The following is a 26,062-nucleotide window of genomic DNA, read 5'->3' as shown; positions in this document are numbered from 1 at the left end:
GGCTGGGTCTCCATGAAGTTTGTCTCTATAAAGTTCAGGGCAATATTGCCAGGCTGATCGGATTAGCATAAAAGATGCATTTGAATTGGTACTTTCATGCCAACCTCTGTACACTCTAAAAAAAGTTGCTAAATAGCACCAAAAGTTGTTCTTTTGCTTCTAATCATTTTTTGGTGCTATATGACAAATGGTGCTATTAAGTCACTTTTTTTGGTTCTTTATAGTATCTACATTATTTACACAGCAAAATCCTTAGAGTAAATTTTACTCAGTTCAGAGAATATTTGGGCCCTCTCTAAATTGAGTAAAATTTACTCAACAGCAGAGTTAAAGTTAATTAGACAATGATGGGGTTAATTAAGTGATGACTGAGCACTGATGATGAACACCTGCTGTTAATAAGCAGTAACAGAAGTGAAGCGGTAGCAAAATTACAACTGACTTCAGTGACAGCTGTATATGCAATAAACTGAAATAAAACACATCAAATCTCTCAAAAGATTGATCTCCACAAACAACAGCTTTACTTATTAACAACCTATTTGGCCTTATTTCTGCCACACCATTCCAATTCCATATAGTGGTATTATTAAGAACTAAGAAACAACAATAAAAAAAAATAAAAAAACACCACTTCTTCTGTTTTAAACTGTCACCATTGAGGAGAACAACAGTTGCTTTACTTGTACTCTGACTCTAACATTAATTTCTTTTTGATTGACTAATAATGTATTGTGGCAAATATGCTCTGGATAATTTATTCGGTGGTAATTTAGTCACTGGTCAAATAAGTAAAATTGGTTTTGAACTTTTAAGTTTAAATAATGTTGTATCACAAAAGGAGAACTGTATCAAGAAAATGGAACTCAGCAATAGTTTTATCAGATCATTAAACATCTAAAACACACAGACATAAAGAATCAGGGTATGCTTCTCAAATATGGTGAGTGTTTTTATTCCCCCCGCCCTACAGTGCATGTTGGGAACTTTGAATGTTGTATGATTCTCTTAGCATACACATACTGCAGCCACAAAAAAAAAAAAACAATAAATTAATAAATCTCTAACCACTGTTGAGATAGATATGCTGATTATTGATGTCTGTGTCTCTAAAGTGACTCAGATGCTCAATGAGTTTTAAAAAATTTATAAGACCACAGCTGAGGTCCATTCTCTTGAAAAATACAGAATTTTGTTTCTTATATGACAAACCATCATTTAAATATAATTTATTTGCTCACTACACTTAGCAAGCAAAGAAAAAAAAATCAACATTAGAAATCGAGTCAAAGAGGCCAAGTAAATTAACCACGATGGTGACATTGGGGGAAAATAACTTGTTGTTTTGTAAAATGTAAATAACTAAAACAGTTAATTCTGAATAAATCTCATATGGACTTTTGTGAACATCTGACCGAAATTAAGTCAAACAGGTAAGCAATGAGCGAAGCTGCTACTGCTTCACTTCTGTTTCTGCTTATTAACGGCAGGTCTTCATCATCAGTGCTCAATCAACACTTAATTAACCCCATCATTGTCGCATTAACTTTAACTCTGTTGTTGAGTAAATTTTACTCAATTTAGAGAGGGACCAAACATGCTCTAAACTAAGTAAATTTTACTCTGAGGAATTTGCTGTGTAAAAAAAATCTGTTCAATTATAAATTAAATTATGGAATAGTTACCGGCAGCTGTGGTTGCCTGAATTTTTCTGTTAAAAATACAGAAGTTTTATAGAACTGCTTAAATTTATGGAAAATAGGCGTATTTTATTAACTGATAAAATGGTCATTTATAAACATTTGAGATAGCTAAACTTAATTTAAACAACTGTCTTTGCTTTTTTTGTGGCCATTCACAATGTCTAGTGGACTAAACTAATCAATTAAATAGTGAATGAGGGTGTATGGTGAGATTTCAGTGGTGTTCAATAAATATAAGAAAGTTAAACACTTTACAGTTTCATGGGTGTGGAATATTTCTTTTTGGTGAGCCTTTGGGGAAAAAAGTTTAAGAACCATGTTAAATTCAGTTAATGTACTGTATTTTCATGCTGCTACTTAATCCTTTCCGCAACTACAAGCAGCATAAAAAAGTGCTTACCACTAGTGGTGCTATATAGCACTTTAACCTCCCAAAGAACCACTGAAGAACGTTTTGATTACTAGAGTAAACCTTTTTAATGTTTTAAAAATTAAGCTTTTACGCCTGTCATTTTGGTGTACACAATCACATTGGCGCCCTTTATTTAGTCACGAGGCATTAAACGTTGACGGAAAACGCAAGCAAAAAACGTCTTGTTCAGTTCGCTACTGAATGAGTCAATCATGATAATGGTGTTAATGCTTGGCTTTAACGCACAGTCTATCGTTATAGCAGACTGATATAGTCTGAATAATATGCCCTGAAAACTAACTGCAGAATAAACAGGTAAAGTACATTATATGATCCCCGTCAGTTCTCCTAATCTCTCAGAGTAGCATGTCCAATTTCAGTTGAAACAATTTGTCAGAAAAAATACAGCCTGTGTATAGGCATAATACTGATATATGAGACATGATTCATTTGCACTATGGCTAAAATAAATGAAAGTCTTTATTAAACCCTCTCTTTATCAATTAATAAACATTATTTTAACATTACAGGCATGTAGCCAGCTTATTAAAAGGGGTGCATATTTGTTTTCAGAAAAACTAAACCTTTTTGCAGTTATTTGCCTCATTTTCTATTTAATTATGAGGTATAAATATTGCATTTTACTGATATTTTAAGAACAAAAAAATTTAGCTGGATTAGCTTGTCGGATGGTTATCATAACCACACTTTTTGATGCATGAGCATTCTCAACGGCAGCTTGTAAAGACAGTGGTTCAAAAGCACAGATCTAGGATTGCTAAAATGGTAATACTAGAGAACGAACTAGTAATTATAAATTGCAATGATATTTACAAACTTTAGTGATAGTTTAAATTGCACTCTTTGAATTAGAATGTACATTTAACAAAAAAAGTATGAATGCAAATGTCAATACATTTTAATAATTAGTATTTTATAAATGTTTCTGTAATGTTTTTTTTTCAATTATAGAAGTCTTCACGAGACAAGGCTAACAAGAGTTCCCAAAGATGCCTTTGCAAATATGGTCAACATCTCAAGAATGTAAGTACTTTCCAGAGAGAGAGGTAATAAAATATTAATAAAATATTTAATATAGTATAATAATATAGTAATGCAAAGTTATTTATCAGTAAATATAAATAAAAGTAGTAGCAAAATTAATCAGGATATATTTTATATATTTCTGAGGCATGATTTCTGCATGGCAGTAAGTGATTTTTAGAAACACTGTTGATATTTGAATCTAAAACATATCAAAATAAATGTTACTTGTGTTGAAAATAAAGCTACCTCACCATCCTCTTTTCTAATCTCTCTCCAGTGCTCAAAATCTTTGCCTTTATCAGTGCTGATCCTAACTCTTATGTGTTTATAATCTTCTTTTTATTAGTGATATGCCATTTTCCTCTATTATGAACAAATACAGCCATTTGGCTGACTGCCTACAATATACAGTGCTCAGCATATGAAAGTACACAATCACAAATCTATCTTTTAAATTCATATTTTTAATAGGAAGCTATACAGTATTATATTTGTGCATATACATTAGATTAGTCTGTACTGAAGCCAAATCTGGAGCTTATCTAACAAAATAACTTATGATAACATTCCAAAAACTAGTATACCCAAATTTTTATGGTATAGAAAAATTTTTTTGGCAATATTTTGCTTGAATATAATTGTATTGTCTTTTAATTTCTAAATATGTTTGGTGCCAAAAAATTATTTTAATAAATATATCTGTTTAATAAATCTGTTTTGTTTAAATGCACCAAAATACTCACTGAGAAATGGATAAAATATTCATTTTTAAAATTGGGTGAGCTCATTTATGCTAACCACTGTAGTTGTAATGCTCAGTCTCGTCAACTGTTTTTTTCACATATTTACAAAGTTAAGCTGCGGTCACACTTGACATTTCCTCCCATAGACTCCCATTCATACGCACGCGAATGCGTCAGACCGGAAACGCGGTCTCATGCGTTAAGTTTCGCAGGTTGCTGCGGTGCAAAGTTCAAGCTTGGTAAACTCTGACCTGTGAAATCGCATCATTTGACTGCGTGAGACCAATCTAGGATGAAAACACGACCTCTCTGGGCAAAAATGTAAAACATGGAGCAATCGCTCGCTTTTTAAAATGTCTAATAAGCTTGTTTAATCCCGCCCCTTTTCGCAGCGCCGCACGACAGAATTTCGCACACACAAAGCCCGGTGTGACCGTAGCTTTAAGCTACGGTCACACTGGGCTTTTCCTCCCATAGACTTCCATTCATACACACACAGATGCGTCAGACCGGAAACGCAAGGTCATGCGTCAAGTTTCGCATGTCGCTGCGGTACAAAGTTCAAGCATGGTGAACGCTGACCTGCGAAATCTCGTCACTTGACTGCGTGAGACCAATCGAGGATCAAAACATGACCTCTCTGGACAGGAATTTAAAACATGGAGCAATCGCCTGCTTTTTTAAATGTCTAATCATCATGTTTAATCCCGTCCCTTTTCGCAGCGCTGCATGACAGAATTTCGCACACCCAAAGCCCAGTGTGCCCGTAGCTTTAAAACTATACACAAATGCAATTATTTCCAGCACACACTGAGAACAGCAGGCCAACAAACAATGCTTGACATTAACACCTGCCAAATGTGGGTAGATTTCAGCTGTGGCAGGTTAGACAACCACACCCTCTAGCCACTTTGGCCGGTTGAAAATAATTTTTAAATTGTAGTTTTCAATTCAGTTTCGACAATAAGGGCGGTGCAATTTGCTTGCAAATGCGATCTTAGAATCGAGAAGCAGCACAACTGACAAAAATAATTGTGTTTGTGTGAACAAAGGTGAAAGAGGATGATCACTCTTGCTAAGAGCTGATTTGATGCACGCCACTGTTTAAAACTCGTGCGTGCTCCAATTTCCTTGCATGAAGCAACCGTGCCTAGAAACAAAACTGGTGTGATCGGTTTCTCTTTCAAATAGACTAGACAGAAAGTTATGCTCATGCACCCTCAGTCTTGCTGCTTTCAAGAACTTCAGATTTGTCTTTTTGTAAGCAGCACCAGTTGCTTTTACTTTAATCATTATTTGAACAGATTATTAATTGGCCTAAGGTTAACCGTGTGCATTGGATCGTCCTTACATTATCACACATGGTATGTTCATCACCAGCTTTCTTTTGTTTACAGTTATTTTTTTGTTAATATGTTTTAATTATAATTTTTTTTACAATACATTTTTTACAGTTTTAATGGGATTAACTCCCCATTTATGTGTGGTTAACTGGTAATCTGGGACCTTTAGCCAGGACAGATTACTGTGCATATTTTAGATACATGACAACAATTATTTTTTAAATATCAATTGTTTTTTTGTTAAAGAAATGTTTTTTTAAATAAAAAGTATAGTATACAGCTACTGTATATTTAGCTTGTCTTGACACATTTAAAATTTGTAGCTAAGAAATAAATATTTATTCATGTTCTGTGTGGTGAGAGAAAAATTATTATATCCTTAATTTTGAGCTCTGAAAAGTCATTTGAAATAAAAACTAATTGTAATACAAATATAAAACCATGACCCATTTGCTCATGCTCACTGCTCACGACACACAAAAAGTGAAATGAATGAGGAGGCTTGTGGACATAACACAAAATCTAAATCAAATCATTTTAGCTTGTATTAAAAGTCGTATTTATGCAAATAAAATATATTTTCCCAACAACAAAATTCTGGCTAGTGAAAATGCCAAGTGGCTAGTAATGTTGGATAACTACTAGCCACAGTGGTTTTAAAAAAGTTAATGCTAACAAATGTTTTTTTTTAAAAAAGGTTTGTTTCAGGATAAAGGAAAAATTTCAGCAGTGTTTTACAGAAATTGCTTATTGCACTATTAATAAAGGAACTGCCGCATTGTAATTGTGGACGATTTCTCAGAAAGTTTGAGGAAAATTTTTTTGTTTCCTCTTTTGTGCTTTTATTGTCTTCTCTTATCTTGCTAAGTATGTTACTTCTTGGGCTTCTTAGAATGAAAGTATAAAATGAAACACTTTTTTAGATTTTTAAGACTAAGGTTTAATTTTTCTCTCTGCTGTGGGGTGATAATTTGAAATAACAACCTTTGTTTATGTTATTATTATGACTTTTTTTTATTATATATTGTATTTTTTAAAATTTAGGATTTTAACACTTCCTCCCTGCTTTCTTCAGCTATCTTTCAGTGGATATCTTTCTGAGCAGGTTAGAAATGCATTCCTTCCACAGCCTGAGAGAGCTTACACATATGTAAGTCAAAACTTCCAAACCTCACTCAATAAAAATCATGTGTCAGTGTCACTGATGTTATCACTGAAATAGAAATGTACACAGCAAAATCCTCAGAGTAAAAATTACTCAATTCAGAGAATATTTGGTCCCTCTCTAAACTGAGTAAAATGTACTCAACAGCAGAGTTAAAGTTAATGAGACAATGATGGGGTTAATTAAGTGATGATTGAGCACTGATGATGAACAACTGCGGTTAATATGTAGAAACAGAAGAGAAACACAAAATTACAACTGATTTCAGTCACAGTCGTAGATGAAATTAACTGAAATAAAACACATCAAATCTCTCAAAAGTTTCAGCAGAGAATCATTGAGCAACTCCACAAACGACAGCTTTACTTATTACCAACCTGTTTGGCCTTATTTTTGCCAGACTCTGAAAAATTCCATATAGTGATATTATTAACAACTAAGTCATTTTTTACTTAACAATTAACATTAAAAAAACACCACCACTTTTTGTGTTTAAGGTGTCACCATTGAGGAGAACAGCAGTTACTTTACTTGGACTCTGACTCGATTTCTAAAATATGTTTCTCTTTGTTTGCCAAATAGTGTATTGTGGCAAATATTGCATAAAGAGAGCAATTGTGCGCTGGATAATTGATTCTGTGGGGATTTGGTCACTGGTCAAATCAGTAAAATTAGTGTTGACCTGTTAAGTTTGAATAACGTATTATCACAAAAGTAGCACTGTATCAAGATCATGGAACTCAGCAATACTTTTCTCAGATCATAAAACACATGTGAAACACTCAAAACACAGACATAAACGTGTGCTTCTCAACTATGGTGAGTTTTTTTTCCTGCAGTGCATGCTGGGAACTATGGATGATTGTTGTTTGATTCTCTTAGCATACATTGCAGCCAAAAAATAAATAAAATCTCTAACCACTGGTGAGATAGATACGCTGATTATTGATGTCTGTGTTTCTAAAGTGACTCAGATGCTCAGTGTGTTATAAAAATGTATAAGACCCTCAGCTGAGGTCCATTCTCTTGAAAAAGACAGAATTTTGTTTCTAAAATGATAAACAATTATTTAAATTTAATTTGCAAAATCAAACATATACTCTTTCATAGTAACTCATATCAAGCATAAGAATCAATCAACCTGATCATATTTGCTCTTTATACTTAACATTGATAACATAGATATATCAACATTAGAGATCAAGTCAAAGAGCCCAAGTAAATCAACCACTTTTCTCCATGATGGTGACATGATGTGGGAAACATGTTTTTTTTTTTGTTTTTTTTTTTGTAAAATGTAAATAACTAAAACAGTTAATTCTCAATAAATTTCATATGGACTTTTGTGAACATCTGACAGAAATAAAGTCAAACAGGTAAGAAATGAGCGAAGCTGCTGCTGCTTCTCTTCTGTTTCTGCTTATTTACCGCAGTTGTTCATCATCAGTGCTCAATCATCGCTTAATTAACCACATCATTGTCTCATTAACTTTAACTCTGCTGTTGAGTACATTTTACTCAGTTTAGAGAGGGACCAAATATTCTCTGAATTGAGTAATTTTTACTCTGAGGATTTTGCTGTGTATATGTAGCAAAGTTACAACTGTAACAAAAATTTCAACAGATTTTGATGTCTTTCAGATTTGCTTCTATGGTGTATGTAAAAGTGTTCAGCAATTTTACAGCCTTGTTTCTTTGTACAATTCTGCAATTTTTTTAGGTGCCCTTAAAAAGTAAATCTGGGCATAATCAAATAATAAGAGTACATGTAAATGGCCACATTGTGAGCCTCAAACACAATTGTATCAATTGTATCATTTTGTATCATTTTTTTCATGTAAATTTCACAAGAGTAATTCTGCCAACAATACAGATTGTTGCATTACTCATGGGGCTACACATTAGCACGCAATTAACACCTCAATATTTGCATGTTCTTCACTATAGGTCAGGTTCTATGTCAGTCGGACATGCATGAGCAGCTGCATCATCAGGAGATCAGCAGCCAAAACACAACGATTGTATGTGTGTGAATGCACACAGCATAGAATGCACGCAGGACTATATGGGTCTCCCAGTTCTGGGTTGCAGCTAGAAGGGCATCTGCTTTAGAAACATATTTCTAAAGATGCCATTGACTTGAAATGTTGATAACCACCTAAGAAATCCACATATTCAAAAAAATACCAAATATAATTAGTTTACAAATTTTGTTATGTGTAATAAAATGAAATGATGCAGGGTAAAAGTATTGAACACATGAAGAAAGGGAGGTGTAGAAAGGCAGTGAAAACCCAGACAGCAGCTGAAATCTCTCAGTAGTTATTCAGCAACCCTCTGCCCTTCATCATTATAAATTAATATTAGCTGTTTCAGTTCAGCATCTACATTACCAGGATGATGGAGATGAAACCAGAGTAGACATTTCAGCAAGACAATGATCCAAAACACAGTCAAGGAAACAGTCAAGGAAACTAAGTAAACAGAAAAAATCAAGCTGTAGAATGGCCCAGTTAATAGCCAGTAAAACGAATGAATGAATGAATACTATGAATGTGATACTCTTATTTTGAAAATGGGAAATGCAGCAAAGTCAAAGGCAGCAACCATTTGTTTTATTTGCATCTTTTGGCTCATTGAAGACCAGATAAGCTGCAGCATTCTGGATTATCTTGGCTTGAGAGTGCAGGATGGGAGACCAGATGGCAGAGCATTGCAGTAGTGCAGCCTTGAAATTACAAGAACTTGGACTAAAAGTTGGGCAGCATGATCTGTTAAGAAAGGTCTAATTTTTCACATTTTGAAACGTGCAAACCTGCAAGATCGAGCCATGGTAGCAATATGCTCTTTGAAGGACATCTGATAATCCAGGATCACTCCAAGACTCCTGAACGAAGTACTTGGGGTAATGGTGTATGATCCCAGCTGGATTGAAAAGTCATGTTGTATGTGTGATGTTGCAGGGAAGACAAGAAGTTCAGTTAAGCAGTAAGTGATGGTCTTTCATCCAAGCAGAGATATCCTCCAGGCAGTGCGAGATTGTTGCAGCTGCCATGGGGTCATCTGGATGAAATAAAATATAGAGCTTTGTGTCATTGGCATAGCAATGATAAGAGAAACCATATAATTGTATGATGGCTCCCTGTGATGTGGTGTAAATAGAGAATAGTAGGGGACCTAGAACAGATTCCTGAGGTACTCCAGTGACCAACTGGAGTTGCCTCTCCTCTACAGGCAACTCTGAATGTCTGCCAGTGAGGTAAGACTCCAACCAGTGGAGCGGGGTTCCAGTGATGCCAATTGAGGAGAGGGTGAACAGTAGAATTTGGTCATTCACTAGATCAAAAGCAGCAGACAGGTCCAATAAAAACAGAATGAATTATTTAGAACCTGCTTTGGCAATCGGGAGATGAAACAAGATGAAACAAACATTTTCTGGACAAGTTGCTGGTTGTTAATTTTGTTAGTGGAAAATAGGGTTTTGGCCAAATTAAGTAGGGTGGCAAATGAAGCCAGCTGGGTTTGGTACCTGCTAAGGTCAGCAGGGGCTTTTGATTTGTGCCATGCTCTATCTGTTGACCTGAGGGCTGTTCAATGTTCTCTCAGAACATCAGACAACCAGGGTTTAGAGGAAGTAGGGTGCATTGACCTGGTGGAGACAGGACAGATCCCATCTAAGCAGGATGTTAAAGTGGAAAAGAGTGTTTCTGTTGCACTATTAACATCAAGCATTGACAACTGGGTGTGTGAGGGAAGCAAGGATGAGACAGTGGAGGAGAAATATGTGGAGGACAGAGAGCGCAGATTGCATCAAAACCAAAGCTATATGTCAATACTTTTTGAAGTCCTCATTAACTCACCACTGTTTTTGAAACTTCAGCAATATTAACCCTGGCGTGTTTCTAGGAAAGGGTAAATTTGAAGAACAAGCTGGTGGTTTCCCACTCGTTTTGTAATAGTGCAGGTGTTCAAGAAGTTTTCCTTTCCCACCTGCACTGGTGTGTGTGAACGAGAGGTGGCTGTTGTGCAAACTCCTGAACTGGTTTTGGTTTATGCTTTGCTTTTACTAGTAAAGAAATATGTTTTCAGCAAAGACCTGCATGATGAGTACCTTTCTACATGCATGATGCATGGGGTTACAAGTGGTGCCTGAACAAAATAATCCCTGGCTTATCTGCGAATTCGCTGGAAATTATTAGGGTTGTCAAAATTAATTGTTTTTCGGTGCACTGCGATGCAGACGTGGACAATTCGGTATCAGTTTAGAAATAATCACAACCGGTTATTATGACGTCATTTATTTCACATACGATATGTTGCCGTAGCTTACTATGGCAAGGGAGGCGAGCGCGAGTATTTACAGCGCTCCAACTACTTAAAAACACAGAAACTGTGCACAATTTCACTGTGTGTGTGTTTGCTGGATCAGTCTTTCACTGACACTTACAGCAGAAGCCCCTATTTCACTGTGATTGAGAGAATGAAAGTAAACTCCATTTCTCTCTCTCTCTCTCTCTCTCTCTCTCTCTCTCTCTCACTGTGGCCCATTTGACCTGCTGACGTGAATTTTCCTCTCCTTTCAGCTGTTTTACAGCTGGATACAGACACGAGCAAGTTTTCTCCACCGCGTCTATCATGGATCAGCTGTGATCGCCGCTGCCGCTTATCAGTGTCACTCATCTGTGAAGAGCGCAGCGAGCAAGAGCCAATCGCAGCCCTTTTTGTTGAGTGTGTGACCAATCAAAGGGGTGTAAGAGAACTTGGTAGACAAGAATCAGAAAGAGAGTGGGATTTTTATATTTGTCTATATTATTTGCTATAAGTGCTTGTGTTGTTTAAAGGTACAGTTTATACATCTGACTTTTTGTATTAAATGACAAAATTGTATTACAAAAAGTATATAAATATATTTATCTTCTGCCCTCAGCCAAATGTACTTATTTAGCCTATGCAGCGAGCTAAACATAAATGGCTTCAGTAAGCACTCGTGAGACAGTGTAGCATTCTTCGAGGCTTTACTGATGTACCACTTGTAATATTTCTTCCTTATTTTCTTTGTAAAACTGTAACAGAAACAATAATGACATGAATATACATCCAGTGTCCTTGTACATACATGAATATGACTTTTAAACTACATACTAGCATGCTATAGGCTAGCGCATGGGAAGACAGGTAGCTCCAATTACTTCACTAACAAATATAATGTGCAGTAACACAAAACGTAATAATGTTGCTAAACAAAGCTCTAATATATACCTAAGCAACTAATATACGTTAAACTTACAGATCATGCCTTATCAAGGGCAGAATACCAAGTAGTAAGCAGAGACACAGCACGTAGGTCTTTCCACTGCAAGAGCTTCTACAAAATGGCTACTCTGTTCTTCCTATTTCCTGTCACTTGCTGCTTTCTGTAATGTGAACACAAGATGGCAGTGTTCGTCAATAGAACAATTACAGAGCCACTGCCTTCTAATTCAATAACACATTCTACAGGGCAAATTACTAAGAACTTTTTAATTAGAATTTTCTTAATGAAGAAGAAAACATTAAGGGGCAGAATAATTTATACTGTACATTTTAATACAAGAAATGCTGCTGTGAAGAAAATATAAAACTGTGACACAGCGAAAGATGACAGCACTAACCGCTCTCTTCCCACCAACTATCCAAAACCCTGCAGCTCTGATCACACCTTCAGTGAAGTGTCTGCCTTGGTGGTGTACTTGTGCATGAAAGTGTCTAATTATGAGCTGAGATACGTGGTGTTTGCTGGGAATAATTACAGGATGCTTTTCATTTGTCGTCAATTGAGCCCTTGTAAACCGACCTCCGACTCTGAGAAGTTTGTTACTGTCCATAAAGGGACTTAACTTGTAGAAAGGACTTTGTTTGTGCTTGGGATTGTCCTTTTCCATACCTCTGATTTCATCTGCAAACACCTCCCTTTGAATTGCATAGATAATGGTATCCCCTGCTACCTGAAGTTGTTCTTCAGTAAGGTACTTGTTACACTTGTGCCATCCGTGACATGCATCTTCTGAGTTTTCTTTGAAAGACTTAGCAATGTGTTGCAACCTAGCCACAGCCTTTCTCAAACAAGTCCAACTGGAGAATTTTTCAAATCTTGCAGTTCCGAGCCTGTGTTCTGACAAGGAGGTAGCACATGATACAATCTCCGGGCGAAGTTCAGCATCAGATTCGGGGCTAATAAGATCAAAGGGCTTTTCCTGTGTCGAACTTTGCCCTGAGTCGGCGAGGAATGCAGGTCCACTGAGCCATGTAGAAAGGGGTAGATGCTTAGCATGCAGTGCTCTTGTGGCATGATCAGCTAGGTTAAGATGTGTGGACACATAATGCCATTGATGGGTCTCGGTAGAACGTTTAATGCGTTCCACACGTTTATGGACATACACATAGAAGCGTCTCTTCTCATTGAAGATATAGCCCAGGACCACTTTTGAATCTGTGTAAAAGTTTACCTCATCCATGATAGTGTCAAGCTCTCCCCTGGATCAGTTCTGCCACTTCTACGGCCAGCACAGCGGCACAAAGTTCCAGCCTAGGAATGGTGATATCTGGCTTTGGTGCAAGCCTAGCTTTGCCGAGAAGAAAACCCACTTCACTCTTCCCATTTATGTCGATGAGCTTCAGATAGGCCACAGCCCCAACAGCTTTAGTTGAAGCGTCACAGAAAATATGCACTTCTTTTCTTTCTGCTTCGGACAACGGAATGCATGTGTACATTCGAGGAATCTTAAGATGTTGTAGGTGTTTTAGAGAGTCTTTCCATTTTTGCCACCTCTCTTGTTTCTCCTTTGGTAGTGGGGTATCCCATTCACTGATGTCAGTAGAAATCTCTCTCAGAATGGAGCGACCTTCAATGCTGACTGGCACAGCAAAGCCAAGGGGGTCATATAAACTATTGATAACAGATAACACTCCTCGTTAGGTGAAAGGCTTGTCACTGATCTCAACTTGAAATGAGAACTGATCCGTAGACAGGTCCCAACCTAATCCCAGACTGTGTTGCATGGGTGGTGGATGTTGTCCGAGATCGAGTCCCTGCAGCCCTGTGGCTAGATCTTCGTGTGGAAAAGCAGTGGTAACGACAGGACTATTCGATGAGATCTTGTGTAGGCGAATGTTAGACTGAGCCAGCATTTTTTGCGTTCTACGTAGCACGTCAATAGCTTGAGTCTCAGAGGTGAATGATTTTAGCCCGTAATTAACATAAAAATGGCGCTCTATAAATTCCCTCAAATCACTGCCATATTCCTCTTCTCCTTCTTCAGCAGTTCTCTTGAATCCGTAAATAGCAACTGATGGTGATGGGCAATTTCCAAACACATGAACAGTCATGTGAAATTCTTCCACTTGTCCATCCAAGTTGTGGTCATGGAACCACAGAAAGCGCAGGTAGTTGCGATGGTCTTCCCTGACTCTAAAGTTGTGAAACATTTGCTCCACATCAGCCATAACAGCAAATAGGTCACTCCTGAAGCGCAAAAGCACACCTACAAGACTGCTATTTAAATCAGGGCCTTTAAGCAACACCTGATTGAGAGAGACATTTTCACACTCAGCACTTGAGTCAAAAACAATTCTTATTTTACCTGACTTTTGTGGATGGTAAATGCCGAAGTGTGGAAGATACCAACATTCTTGGTGGGGTTTGATGGGAGGAGCTTTTTCTGCATGTCCTTTTTTGAAGAGCCTTTCCATAAACTCCAGATAGTGGTCCTCCATCTCAGGTTTTCTTTTCAGTGTCTTTCTTAATGACATGAGGCGATTGAGAGTCTGCTCTCTGTTGTTGGGTAAGCGTGGTCGTGGAGAACGGAAAGGAAGTGGGGCTACCCAGTCATTAGATTCATTTTTAGCAAACTCATTTCGCATAATGTTCACAAAAGCCTCATCATCTGCAGACAGTGCTATCTTTTCATCCTCTGTTGTTTGTTTAAATATGCATTTTCCCAGCACATCTTTGACTTGTGTGCTTTGGACAAGAGGGCTATCTGTTGTGAACTTCAGTTTAGTGTAAAATCTATTTTCACAGGGTGAGAGGAAACTGGGGCGACCATTATCTAGTATATTTGTCTTGTAAGAGTTCACTGTAGTCCTATGAGCTCCTGAGAGACAGACATCTCCAACAATGACCCACCCAAGATCGAGCTGCTGAGCGTAAGGTGCATCATGGGGGCCGTTCACTTGGCGTCATACCTTGTGAGCTCGAATGACATCTCGACCCAGGAGGAGGAGAATATCTGCTGATGGATTTAGAGGTGGTATTTCTCCAGCTATATGAGACAAATGAGGATGAACAGCTGCTGCTGTATTTCGCTCCTGTTGTCTGGAATCTGATTGCATTCAGTGAGACTAGGCAGTGGCATAGACACCTTCCCGTTAATATTCTCAATGACGAAGCCATGAGCTCTACGCCCCATTTTGTCTACTGTGCCAGAGCATGTTTTCAGTGTATATGGAAGGACTTCACCATGCTGATCAAACATATCAAAAAAGGGGGACCGAGCCAGTGAGACATTACTTTGGTCATCTAAAATGGCATACATTTTCCTTTTCTTATTTGGTTCTGACCTGTTATATACACTGACAAGGCAAATTTTTGAACAAGACTTTCCTTGCAGTCCTTGCCCTCATACTTCAGTACAATTGGACGTGGACACTTTGGGGCTTAGGGGTTCTGGCTCCCCGCCTTGTGCCTCTGTTAATGTTTCGGAGTATGCAACTGTCCACGGGGGTGGACCAGGATGCATAGCAGTAATGTGCATGTCGCTTTTGCATTCTGAACAGCAAATGACGTCCTTACAGTCTTTGGCTCTGTGATCAGTAGACGAAAGACACTTGAAGCAGATGGAAAGCTGTTTCAGAAGACTCTTCCTCTCATCTAGTGTTTTCATTCTAAAGCCTCTACATTTGGCAAGTGAATGTGGCTTTTTGTGAACAGGGCACTGTTTATCTGGTTCAAGTGGCTGAGACTGTAACTTATTATAGGATGCGCCAATCTGCGTTTTGTTTGTTGTCACTGGGGCTCTGAACCGTGGTTGTCTTACTGATGGCCGTTCCACTTTCATAGGTGCACTGTAGCAGTTTTGCAGAGAGAAGCTGGGATCCATTTTCATCTCAGCATAGCCATTAACAAACTGAACTAAGAAGGAGAAAGGTGGATAGTGAACATCATGCTCTTTCTTATACTTAGATCCTTGGTTGACCCACGCCTCTTGCATGCTATTTGGGAGCTTTTCTACTATCGGGTTTATTCCCCTTGAAGTGTCAAGAAAGCTGAGGCCAGGAAGATAACCTTCGTTTTTGGCTGCTTCGATTTCTAAAAGCAGATCAGCTAACTCCTGTAAGAGGTGGTTGTCTTTGGGCAACACTCTAGGAAAACTCTCCAAACGTTTAAACAAAGAAGCTTCAATGACTTCTGACGAGCCATAATTTCTGTCTAGCCTTTGCCATAAACGTTGAAGACCAGTGACTGGGTCGTTAATGTGTACAGCTCTAACTCTGAGAGCATGCTGAAGGGATTCGCCACTGAGCCATTTAATGATTAGGTCAAGCTCTTCACTACATTTTAGATCCAAATCTTCAGTGGCATTGTGAAACATAGATTTCCAGGCTAAATAAGTCTCCGGTTTATTATCAAACACTGTGAGCCCTGCTGTCAATAGATCACGACGTGAGAGGAGAGTAGCAAGGTGTGGTATGTCAGATGTTCTTAGGTTTGAGTGAGGTGGTGAAAACCTGGACTGACAAGCGGGTGGAGATCTGTTGGTGTATTCACATGAATCTGGAGCAGTGGGTGGTTGGCTTGGTTCTACATTATGGCTGTTGTGAGTGTCATCCTCTTCTTTATCCATTTTTTCTGGTTTCATATTAGTATTATTGTGGAAGTGGCTTTTTACATACTCTTCAGTGCGACTGACAGATGTGGCCGTAGCAGGTAGGTTTGGTGGTTCCACAAACCCTGGCTGGTCCAAAACTGCAGCTTCCAGGACCCTTGCTGCAGCGAGTGCAGCCTCAGCTTCTCCCTCTTGTTTGAGTGCGTTAAGTTTAGCTTCCATACGAGCCTTTTCAACCTCCATGTCTATTTGTCGTTTGGCATACTCTGCTCTAGCGCGGGCAGCTTCAGCGTTGGCTCGTGCTTGTGCTGCAGCGAGGCTGGCTGCTGAGCTACTTGACCGACGTGACGTGGATGATTTGCACTCTGATCTGACTTCCAGTTGCGAAAGACGTGAGCTGTCTCCATGTTTGGACATGTTTGCTGAAGCAATGTTTCTCAAGATTGCAGTGATGCACTTGATGTTTAGATGATCTTTTTACTCTTCTGCCCTCAGCCAAATGTACTTATTTAGCCTATGCAGCGAGCTAAACATAAATGGCTTCAGTAAGCACTCGTGAGACAGTGTAGCATTGTTCGAAGCTTTACTGATGTACCACTTGTAATATTTCTTCCTTATTTTCTTTGTAAAACTGTAACAGAAACAATAATGACATGAATATACATCCAGTGTCCTTGTACATACATGAATATGACTTTTAAACTACATACTAGCATGCTATAGGCTAGCGCATGGGAAGACAGGTAGCTCCAATTACTTCACTAACAAATATAATGTGCAGTAACACAAAAGGTAATAATGTTGCTAAACAAAGCTCTAATATATACCTAAGCAACTAATATACGTTAAACTTACAGATCATGCCTTATCAAGAGCAGAATACCAAGTAGTAAGCAGAGACACAGCACGTAGGTCTTTCCACTGCAAGAGCTTCTACAAAATGGCTACTCTGTTCTTCCTATTTCCTGTCACTTGCTGCTTTCCGCAATGTGAACACAAGATGGCAGTGTTCGTCAAAAGAACAATTACAGAGCCACTGCCTTCTAATTCAATAACACATTCTACAGGGCAAATTACTAAGAACTTTTTAATTATAATTTTCTTAATGAAGAAGAAAACATTAAGGGGCAGAATAATTTATATTGTACATTTTAATACAAGAAATGCTGCTGTGAAGAAAATATAAAACTGTGTATGGAAAGCATCGTCAATGCACCGTGATGCACCGAGATATCGAATTGAACCGAATCGATGGCATGATAATCGTAACTGAACTGAACCGTGAGACCAGTGTAGGTTCACAGCTCTAGAAATTATGGTAATGACTTAATCACTTGTGAATGACGCAATGATAATGGCCTTTTTGTATCTGAAACGTTCATGTTTGGAAAGATTTGCTTATTTTACCATGACTGGGATTAAAATTTGTCACTACATAGAAGATGGACAGTGCTGCCAAAATTTTACAACGAACACAGACCTACAAGTTTTTTTTTTTAGTTTTTGGTAAAACTTTGAAAGTGATTTTGTCTGAATATTTTGAGGATTTATAACAGTGGGTCAGTTGACATTGCCAATGCTACATTTGTGGCTCAGTGGTTAGCACTGTCATCTCATAGCAAGAAAATTGCTGGTTTTAGTCCCAGCTGGCCCAGTTGGCATTTCGGTGTGAGGTTTCCATGTTCTCCCTGTATTCCGGTTTCCCCCACCGGAACTTTGACATTGACAGATTTATTGAACCTCCAGAGGGAAATACTTGGAAAAAAAAAAAAAAATATATATATATATATGGATCCTCAGCAAATGCTGATAAGCAGGAAAAAAGTGGGGAAACATTTGACTTCTACACCTGGCAGACTAAAGGTTTCTGCTGGGTAGCATCATGTGTACTCAGATGCTCAGTATCCCCGGTTTTTATGTGGAATCACAAGGAGGTTTTGCTTGTGGTAGTACTCAGCTAACGCAATCTCCTGGAGTACATACCACGGGTGGTAATTTCCATTTTCCAGATGCCACCATTCTAAGATCACCACAGGCCATCTTTTTATTTCTGGCAAGGAAGCCTGCTCGCTGGTATCAGGTACTGTGGCCTTATGTTTTAATTTATGATCTGTTTGCAGATTTATTTAATAAATTTTTCTTGTCCTCAGATAACCAAGAGGGAATTTAGAGGGTCATTCTTGATTGCTTTCAATTAGTGGATGAGCCTTTGCTGACGTTTGCAGCCCACATGTTGTGTGGATTCGGAAAACTAAAGGCTCCTCCACCAGAAGCAGCACAAAATGATATGATTTGTAACCATGTGCTGGAAAAATATCCCTATTCTATACGGTACAGTGAGTGACTGACTGCTCCATGTACATGAGGTGCATGCATCATGGCAGTGCTGAAATGAAAACTGATGAAGAGTCACATGGGCTCATTTACTGTTCATGTTATTTGCCAGTGGTGACAGTTCGATCATGCCCAAGATGTAAACCAGCCAGGAACATGAAAAAACTGTCCAGACAGGGGTCTCATTGATTCTGCATTGGAGGCTGAGGTCACAGATTTAGGTGGCAGAATGACATGTGGTCTTCAATTTCTCTTTGGAATACTCCTTTTTTCTTGCAAGAATGCTGAAAAAATGGCCACTTTAGATACAGGTACTTCATTGTCTGCAATACAGGTTGATATACTGGCAGCTGCCCACGATACAGGACCTGACCTAAGCCACTTTGATGTTTCCCCTTTTAGATTGGCAGATGCAGGAACATAAAAACCCTTGGCTAGTACCTGGCTTACATTTTGGTTTCAGGAGTATAGTTTTTTTTCACAATTGTTCTGCCACTCTAACTGTCCCAATGATATTGGGGATGGATTTTATACTTTAAGCCTCAGTTCGCATTCATGTTCCTAGCAGAACAATAACATTTGGAAACATGGATGTGGCTGATATGGGGGTCCCAGACTGGGATGTTCAAGACACTGTGTTTGAGGGGCCAATTCTAGCTACACTGTAAAACAATGTCCGTGATTTTAACAGTAAAAGTCTGTACAATCTACAAGTGAAACCTGTTAAATGATCAACAGCTAGTTTCTGTACAAAATACAGAAAATAACTGTAACAGATCTAACCTTTGTTTTTGAGAAACTAATCAGAGTGTCTGAAATCTCACCACACACCTTCATTCACCAGTCCCTAAATTAGTCAATTAAGCTGCGGTCACACTAGAGTTTGTGTGTGCGAAATTCTGTCGTATGGCGCTACGAAAAGAGGCAGGATTAAACAAGATGTTTAGACATTAAAAAAAAGTGAGGGATTTGCTCCATGTTTTAAATTTCTGTTCAGAAAGGTCATGTTTTGATCCTCGATTGGCAGACTCACGCAGTCAAGTGATTCGATTTCGCAGGTCAGAGTCTGACGCATTCGTGTGCCTTTGAATGGAAGTCTATAGGGAAAAAGCCCAGTGTGATCGCAGCTTTAGTTTAGTCCACTAGACCAGGGGTGACCAAACCTGTTCCTGGAGATTGACCTTCCTGCAGATTTCAGTTGCAACCCATATCAAACACACCTGCCTGTAATTATCGAGTGTTGTTCAGGTCCTAATTAATTGGTTCAGTGTGTTTGATCAGGGTTGGAGCTGAACGTTGCCGGTAGGTCGATCTCCAAGAACAGGGTTGAGCACCACTGCACTAGACAGAGTGAAGCTACGGTCACACTGGGCTTTGTGTGTGCGAAATTCTGTCGTGCGGCGCTGCGAAAAGTGGCAGGATTAAACAAGATGATTAGACATTATTAAAGTGAGCGATTGCTCAATGTTTTTATTTTCTGTCCAGAGAGGTCTTGTTTTGATCCTCAATTGATCTCACGCAGTCAAGTGATGCGATTTCGCAGGTTAGAGTTCACCAAGCTTGAACTTTGCACCGCAGCAACATGCGAAACTTGACGCATGACCCTGCGTTTCCGGTCTGACGCATTCGCGTGCGTATGAATGGAAGTCTATGGGAGGAAAAGTCAAGTGTGACCGCAGCTTGAATGACCACAAACGACTGAATTTAGACATTGATGAACAGCTGCTGTTAACAAGCACAATCACTGAAGGAAAGAACAACACAGCCACACACCAAACCAACAATTAAAACAGAGGATTAAACAACTCCTTTAAATAACAGCATTAAGCTATGATCACACTAGGCTTTGTGTGTGCGAAATTTTATCATATGGCACTGCGAAAAGGGGCAAGATTTAACAAGATTAGATATTTAAAAAAGCGAGCGATTGCTCCATGTTTTAAATTTCTCTCCAGAGAGGTCCTGTTTTGATCCTCGATTGGTCTCACTCTGTCAAGTGATGCCATTTCGCAGGTCAGAGTTCACCAAGCTTGAACTTTGCACCGCAGCAACATGCGAAACTTGACACATGACCTTGCGTTTCCGGTCTGATGCATTCGCGTGCGTATAAATGGAAGTCTCCATGTGGAGGAAAAGCCCAGTGTGACCGCAGCTTTACTGATTACAGTTTGACTTCAATTCTCTCTTATCTGCAAGAATATTTTAATTGAAAATATTTCATTTGAACCTCACCATCATGAAGATCAGAGGCTGCTTTAGTTGGGCTCTTGAACCGCTACTAATCTATCCTAATGTTTCTCTGGCAGTTACAACTGTGTTTCTGAAACTCATCAATTATAACAAGAAAGGCAATGAGAAACTATACTGTGTGTACTTAATTGTTACAGATATATCTTTTAGTATTTTATGAATTAAGCCATAGACAATATTTTTTTGATATTGTTTGGGATATGTTACAGCATCCCATGAAGGTTCAACAAACAATTATCAAGGAATTAATAAGAAAAAAAAAATGTATTAGTTTCATGCACAAAATCTGCAGATTGAGAACTCCAGCTGCTCAGTAAGACACACAGACATCAAGAATCAGGATATGAACATCAAACATGGTTGCTAAAGAAAGCTGCTTAATTCATTCAGGCTGCAGTGCATGCTGGGTGCCAACATAGTACAAAATCCCAGCATGCATTGCAGCATGAATATATTATGCAGCTTAAAGTTCTTACAATTTATTTCTCTGCCTTTGTTTTATGTGGTTTTTGGGAGGTAATATTTCAATAGAATGTTTTGTATTGTTCTGGGCTGATTTTTATTTGATTTTTATTTTTTGTTTGTGACCCATTGTTGATGTCTGTGTGTTTTTTGAGTTCTGCCATAGATTAAACATTCTTATCAAGGATGATGTATTTAGACCTTAAAACAGTCATTGACTGCTGTAGGTCAAGAAGTTTTATTTACATACAGCATTCAATTTTCAGTAATAATTAACAATATATTCTTTGAGTGCACATGCAGGTGAGGCTGATTTTGATATTATAGTTGTGAATAAATGAAGCTCTTGATGTTTGTGGAGTTGTTTATTGATCTTTGCTGACATATTGAGAGATTACAATTTTATTGTGTAGTTTGTTTTATTTTTATTAAATTTAGAGTTTTATTATCAGTTTATTTCATCTTTGGTTTTGGCTGTAATTTGCGTTTTCTTTCCTTCAGTGATTCTGCTTGTTAATAGTTGTTCATCATAAATTCTCAATCCTCCTTCAATTAGACACTTAATATCTGGGATTTAAGGAGTTAAATGTGTTCAATGAAAAATACAGACTGTGATTTTTAACAGAAATATTATGTAAACGGAATTTACAAATGTAAAATGCTAAAACAGTAGATTACTAGTGTAACAAGGAGACTGACACGGAGGGATCCATTATGCAGTATTTATTAGTCACAGTCAAACATCCAATACGCACTAAAGTGCGAACACACATCAACAGTAATCAATAATGGTCTTGGGGCTGGCGGCTGACAGACACAGAGTGATTTACCAGGCGTAGATCAGTGGCAGGCGGTGTGGTTCAGAATCCGTTAGACAGGCTTGGGTCGAGGGCAGGCAGCGTGGTTCAGAGTCCGTGTATAAAGCAAGGGTCGTGGGCAGGGCAGAAGGCAACAGAAACAGTCCCGGGGTTATTCTCAGAAGATCAGACAGGAAAGAACGCTCAGTAATGCTGGCCGGGGCTAAACAAGACTTCGCAATGAACTGGTGTTTAAGTGTGGCTTATATAGGAAGCGTGGGTCGTTAACTAGATTCAGTTCAGGTGTGTGCACAGTCAGTTTAGATAGATGATGTAATGCTTAAAAGTCCGGGGATGGTGACCTCTGCTGGCCAGCGAGGGGAATGACTGGGACCGAGTCGGTAACAGAGCCCCACTCCAACGAACGGCTCCTGAAGTGTGAAGAATCGCGACGCCGGGGTCTTCCACGGGGGCGAGGGGCCGGCGTTTCTGGGTGTTGCAAGTGGAACTCATTCACCAGAGTTGGGTCGAGAATGTCCTTACGGTTGATCCAAGATCTTTCCTCCGGGCCATACCCCTCCCAGTCGATAAGGTACTGTAGTTGTCCGCCCCGGCGTCTGGATCTCAGGATCTCGTGGATCCGATAAGCCTCCTCTTCATCGATCATGATAGGCGGGGGACCCTGTTCACCGGCTGCCACCTCCCTATCCACCTCGGCTGGACCAACAGCAGTCTTGAGCAGAGAGACATGGAATGTGGGAGAGATACGATAATGGTTAGGGAGTGTCAGTCGAAAGTAAACAGGAGAGATTTGTCTTTCTATTTGGAAAGGACCCACGTACCTAGGGCTGAGTTTCTTGCAGGGTAGTTTCAGGCGAAGATCTCGAGCGGATAGCCACACCCACTGTCCTGGGGAATACGTGGGACCAGGACGACGATGCCGATCAGCCTGTTCTTTAAATCTTCGGATGGCATGCGCTAGATTGGTGTGAGCTGCGTTCCATACCTCCTCACATTTCTTGAACCAAGTGTCGACGGCTGGGAGTTCGGAAGTTTCACCAGACCAGGGAAATAGAGGGGGTTGAAAACCAAGTACACATTGAAAGGGAGTCAGACCTGTAGATGACTTTCTCAGAGATTTCTGCGCGTATTCTGCCCACATGAGAAATTTGTTCCACTCCGCCTGGTTGGAGTGACAATAGGTGCGCAGGAATCGACCGATCTCCTGATTGAGGCCTTCCATTTGTCCGTTGGACTGTGGGTGATAGCCTGAAGTTAGACTGATGTTGACCTGGAGGTTCTTGAAGAATGCAGACCACAATCGGGAGGTAAATTGGGGGCCTCGATCTGAGATGATGTCCTCAGGTAGACCATAGTAGCGGAATACACATTCACATAGTAGTTCTGCCGTCTCCAGAGCTGTCGGCAGCTTGGGTATGGCATGAGTCGACAAGCCTTAGAGAAACGATCAACGAGGTAAGTATGGTGGTATTCCCTTGGGACTGAGGTAAATCGGTGATGAAATCAATGGCTATGTGTGACCAGGGACGACGTGGGACCTCTAGGGTTGAAGCAGCCCGGCTGGACGGTGACGGGAGTGTTTAGCCATCTGACAGGAAGAGCATTTGTTAATGAAATTGATCACATCTTTATTGATAGATGACCACCAGTAGCGGGACTGGATTAGTTGAACTGTAGCTGTGCTGCCTGGGTGACCGGAACTGGATGGTTGTGGACTTCAGCAATAAGTTTTTCACGAAGCAACGGGGAAACAAAGATTCTGTTCTCGGGACATGCCTGCGGAGTAGGGTTTTGTTCAGATGCCTGAATGATTTCATTCTCGATATCCCATTGAATGGGTGCTAGGATTAAGGGATCCTTCAAGACTGGCTCGACATCCTCAGCCAATGTTCTTCATCGAAAGGCGAGAGAGAGCGTCCGCCTTGACATTCTTGGAACCGGGGATGTAGGTGATTTGAAGTCGAAGCGAGTAAAGAATAGAGCCCACCTTGCTTGTCTAGGGTTTAATCTCTTGCAGGACCGGATATTTCGAGGTTTTTGTGGTCTGTAATAACGGTGAATGGGTGTTTAGCGCCCTCAAGCCAATGTCTCCACTCCTCCAAAGCTGCTTTCATGGCTAGGAGTTCGCGATTGCCAACGTCATAATTTCTCTCAGCTGGGTTGAGCTTACGGGAATAAAAGGCACAGGGATGGAGTTTATTCGTGGTTTAGGATCTCTGGGACAGAATGGCTCCAATACCCGTGTTGGATGCATTGATCTCGACCACAAATGGTTGATTAGGATCAGGATGACACAGGATGGGTGCGGTTGAGAAACGGGACTTGAGTTGGTTGAATGCTCTAATGGCGTCTAGATTCCACTTCAGACGAGCGTTGTTGGCTTTGACCATGGCTGTAAGGGGAGCTGCTATTGTACTGAAGTTTCTGATAAACCGTCTGTAAAAGTTGGCAAACCCCAGGAAACGTTGTAGCTGTCGGATGGTCTCAGGTTGTGGCCATTGCGTGACGGAGTCGACCTTCTGCTGATCCATGGTGACTCCCTCGGGACTGATGATATAGCCCAGAAATGAGATGCAGGTTTGATGGAACTCACATTTAGAGATCTTGGCATACAGCTGGTATTGAATCAGACGTTTTAAAACAGCTCTGACATGCTGGATATGTTCAGGTAAGGAATTGGAGTATATAAGGATGTCGTCGATGTATACGATGACCCACTGATTGAGCATGTCTCTAAATATCTCATTTATGAAGGCCTGGAACACGGAAGGACTGTTAGCTAGGCCGAAGGGCATAACGAGGCATTCATAGTGGCCATTTACGGTAGAGAACCCGGTTTTCCATTCGTCCCCCTGTCGGATACGGACGAGATTGTAAGCACTGCGGAGATCCAATTTGGTAAAGTATTGGGCTGAGCGGAGTTGTTCAAGGGCTGCTGGAACTAATGGTAAGGGGTAGCGGTACTTGACAGTAATTTCATTCAGTCCTCTGTAGTCGATGCAGGGGCATAGACTACCGTCTTTCTTCTTAACGAAGAAAAACCCGGCTGAAGCAGGTGAAGTGGATGGTCGTATGAAGCCTTTTCCAGCTCCTCAGAGATGTAAGTATTCATGGCTTCAGTTTCTGGTTGAGAGAGGGGAAAAATCCGACCACGAGGGGCGTTGTACCTGGCAGTAGCTCGATGGCACAATCATACTCGCGATGGGGCGGGAGCTTAGTAGCTTTCTGTTTGTTAAAGGCTTCGATGAGATCGTGATAAGCTTCAGGGACTTGACATAATTCGGGGTCTTCAGTACTGGCAATGGTGTTAATCTGGACAGGGAGGACAGAGTGTAGACACTGGTTAAAGCAATTATTGCTCCATTTTGCGATCTCACCATTTTTCCAGGAAATTTGGGGGTCATTAAGTTGTAACCAGGGTAACCCGACGATAACGGTGTGTCGAGGAGAGTCAATCACTAGAAGGGAGAGTTTTTCTTCATGAAGAGAGCCTGTTTGAAGAGAGATTGGCAGATTTCGGAATTTTATGTGTCCTTCCCCCAGGGGGCGCCCGTCTATAGCAGTGATGGCTAGGGAAGAATTACAGGAGGTTAGAGGAATGGAATGGGTAGTGGCAAACGTGTGATCAATAAAGTTGCCAGCGGCTCCTGAATCGACCATGGCCAGAGTCGAGATCTCAATCTCATCACATCTTAAACAAACGGGTACACTCAGAACGTCATTAGTGGTCGTGAACACGGTGGTGGCACTCACCGGAAGGGCCTTGGGCGGAGGTTTGTTGGGACACAGGATTTTCGTATGACCTGAAAGACCGCAATATAGGCATAGATGATTTCTCCGTCTTCGTTCACGTTCCTCGGGGGTTAGTCGGGTTCTGCCCAGTTGCATGGGTTCAGTGGGATTCTCTGGAGATACAGGACTG

General features: G+C 40.0%; 1 protein-coding gene across 1 annotated transcript in view; it reads left to right on the top strand.

Moving 5' to 3' along the window:
• tshr (thyroid stimulating hormone receptor) overlaps positions 1-26,062 on the top strand; it is a 220,833-nt gene that overhangs the window by 75,256 nt on the left and 119,515 nt on the right. The window contains 2 exon segments of the mRNA XM_056480930.1: positions 3,088-3,159; positions 6,324-6,398. Of these exon segments, the coding sequence (XP_056336905.1) occupies positions 3,088-3,159; positions 6,324-6,398 (147 nt within the window).

This window comes from Danio aesculapii, chromosome 20, assembly GCF_903798145.1.
Source record: "Danio aesculapii chromosome 20, fDanAes4.1, whole genome shotgun sequence".
Taxonomy (NCBI): domain Eukaryota; kingdom Metazoa; phylum Chordata; class Actinopteri; order Cypriniformes; family Danionidae; genus Danio; species Danio aesculapii.
The sequence above is the reverse complement of the archived record's forward strand: the minus strand, read 5'-3'. Positions and strand labels throughout refer to the sequence as shown.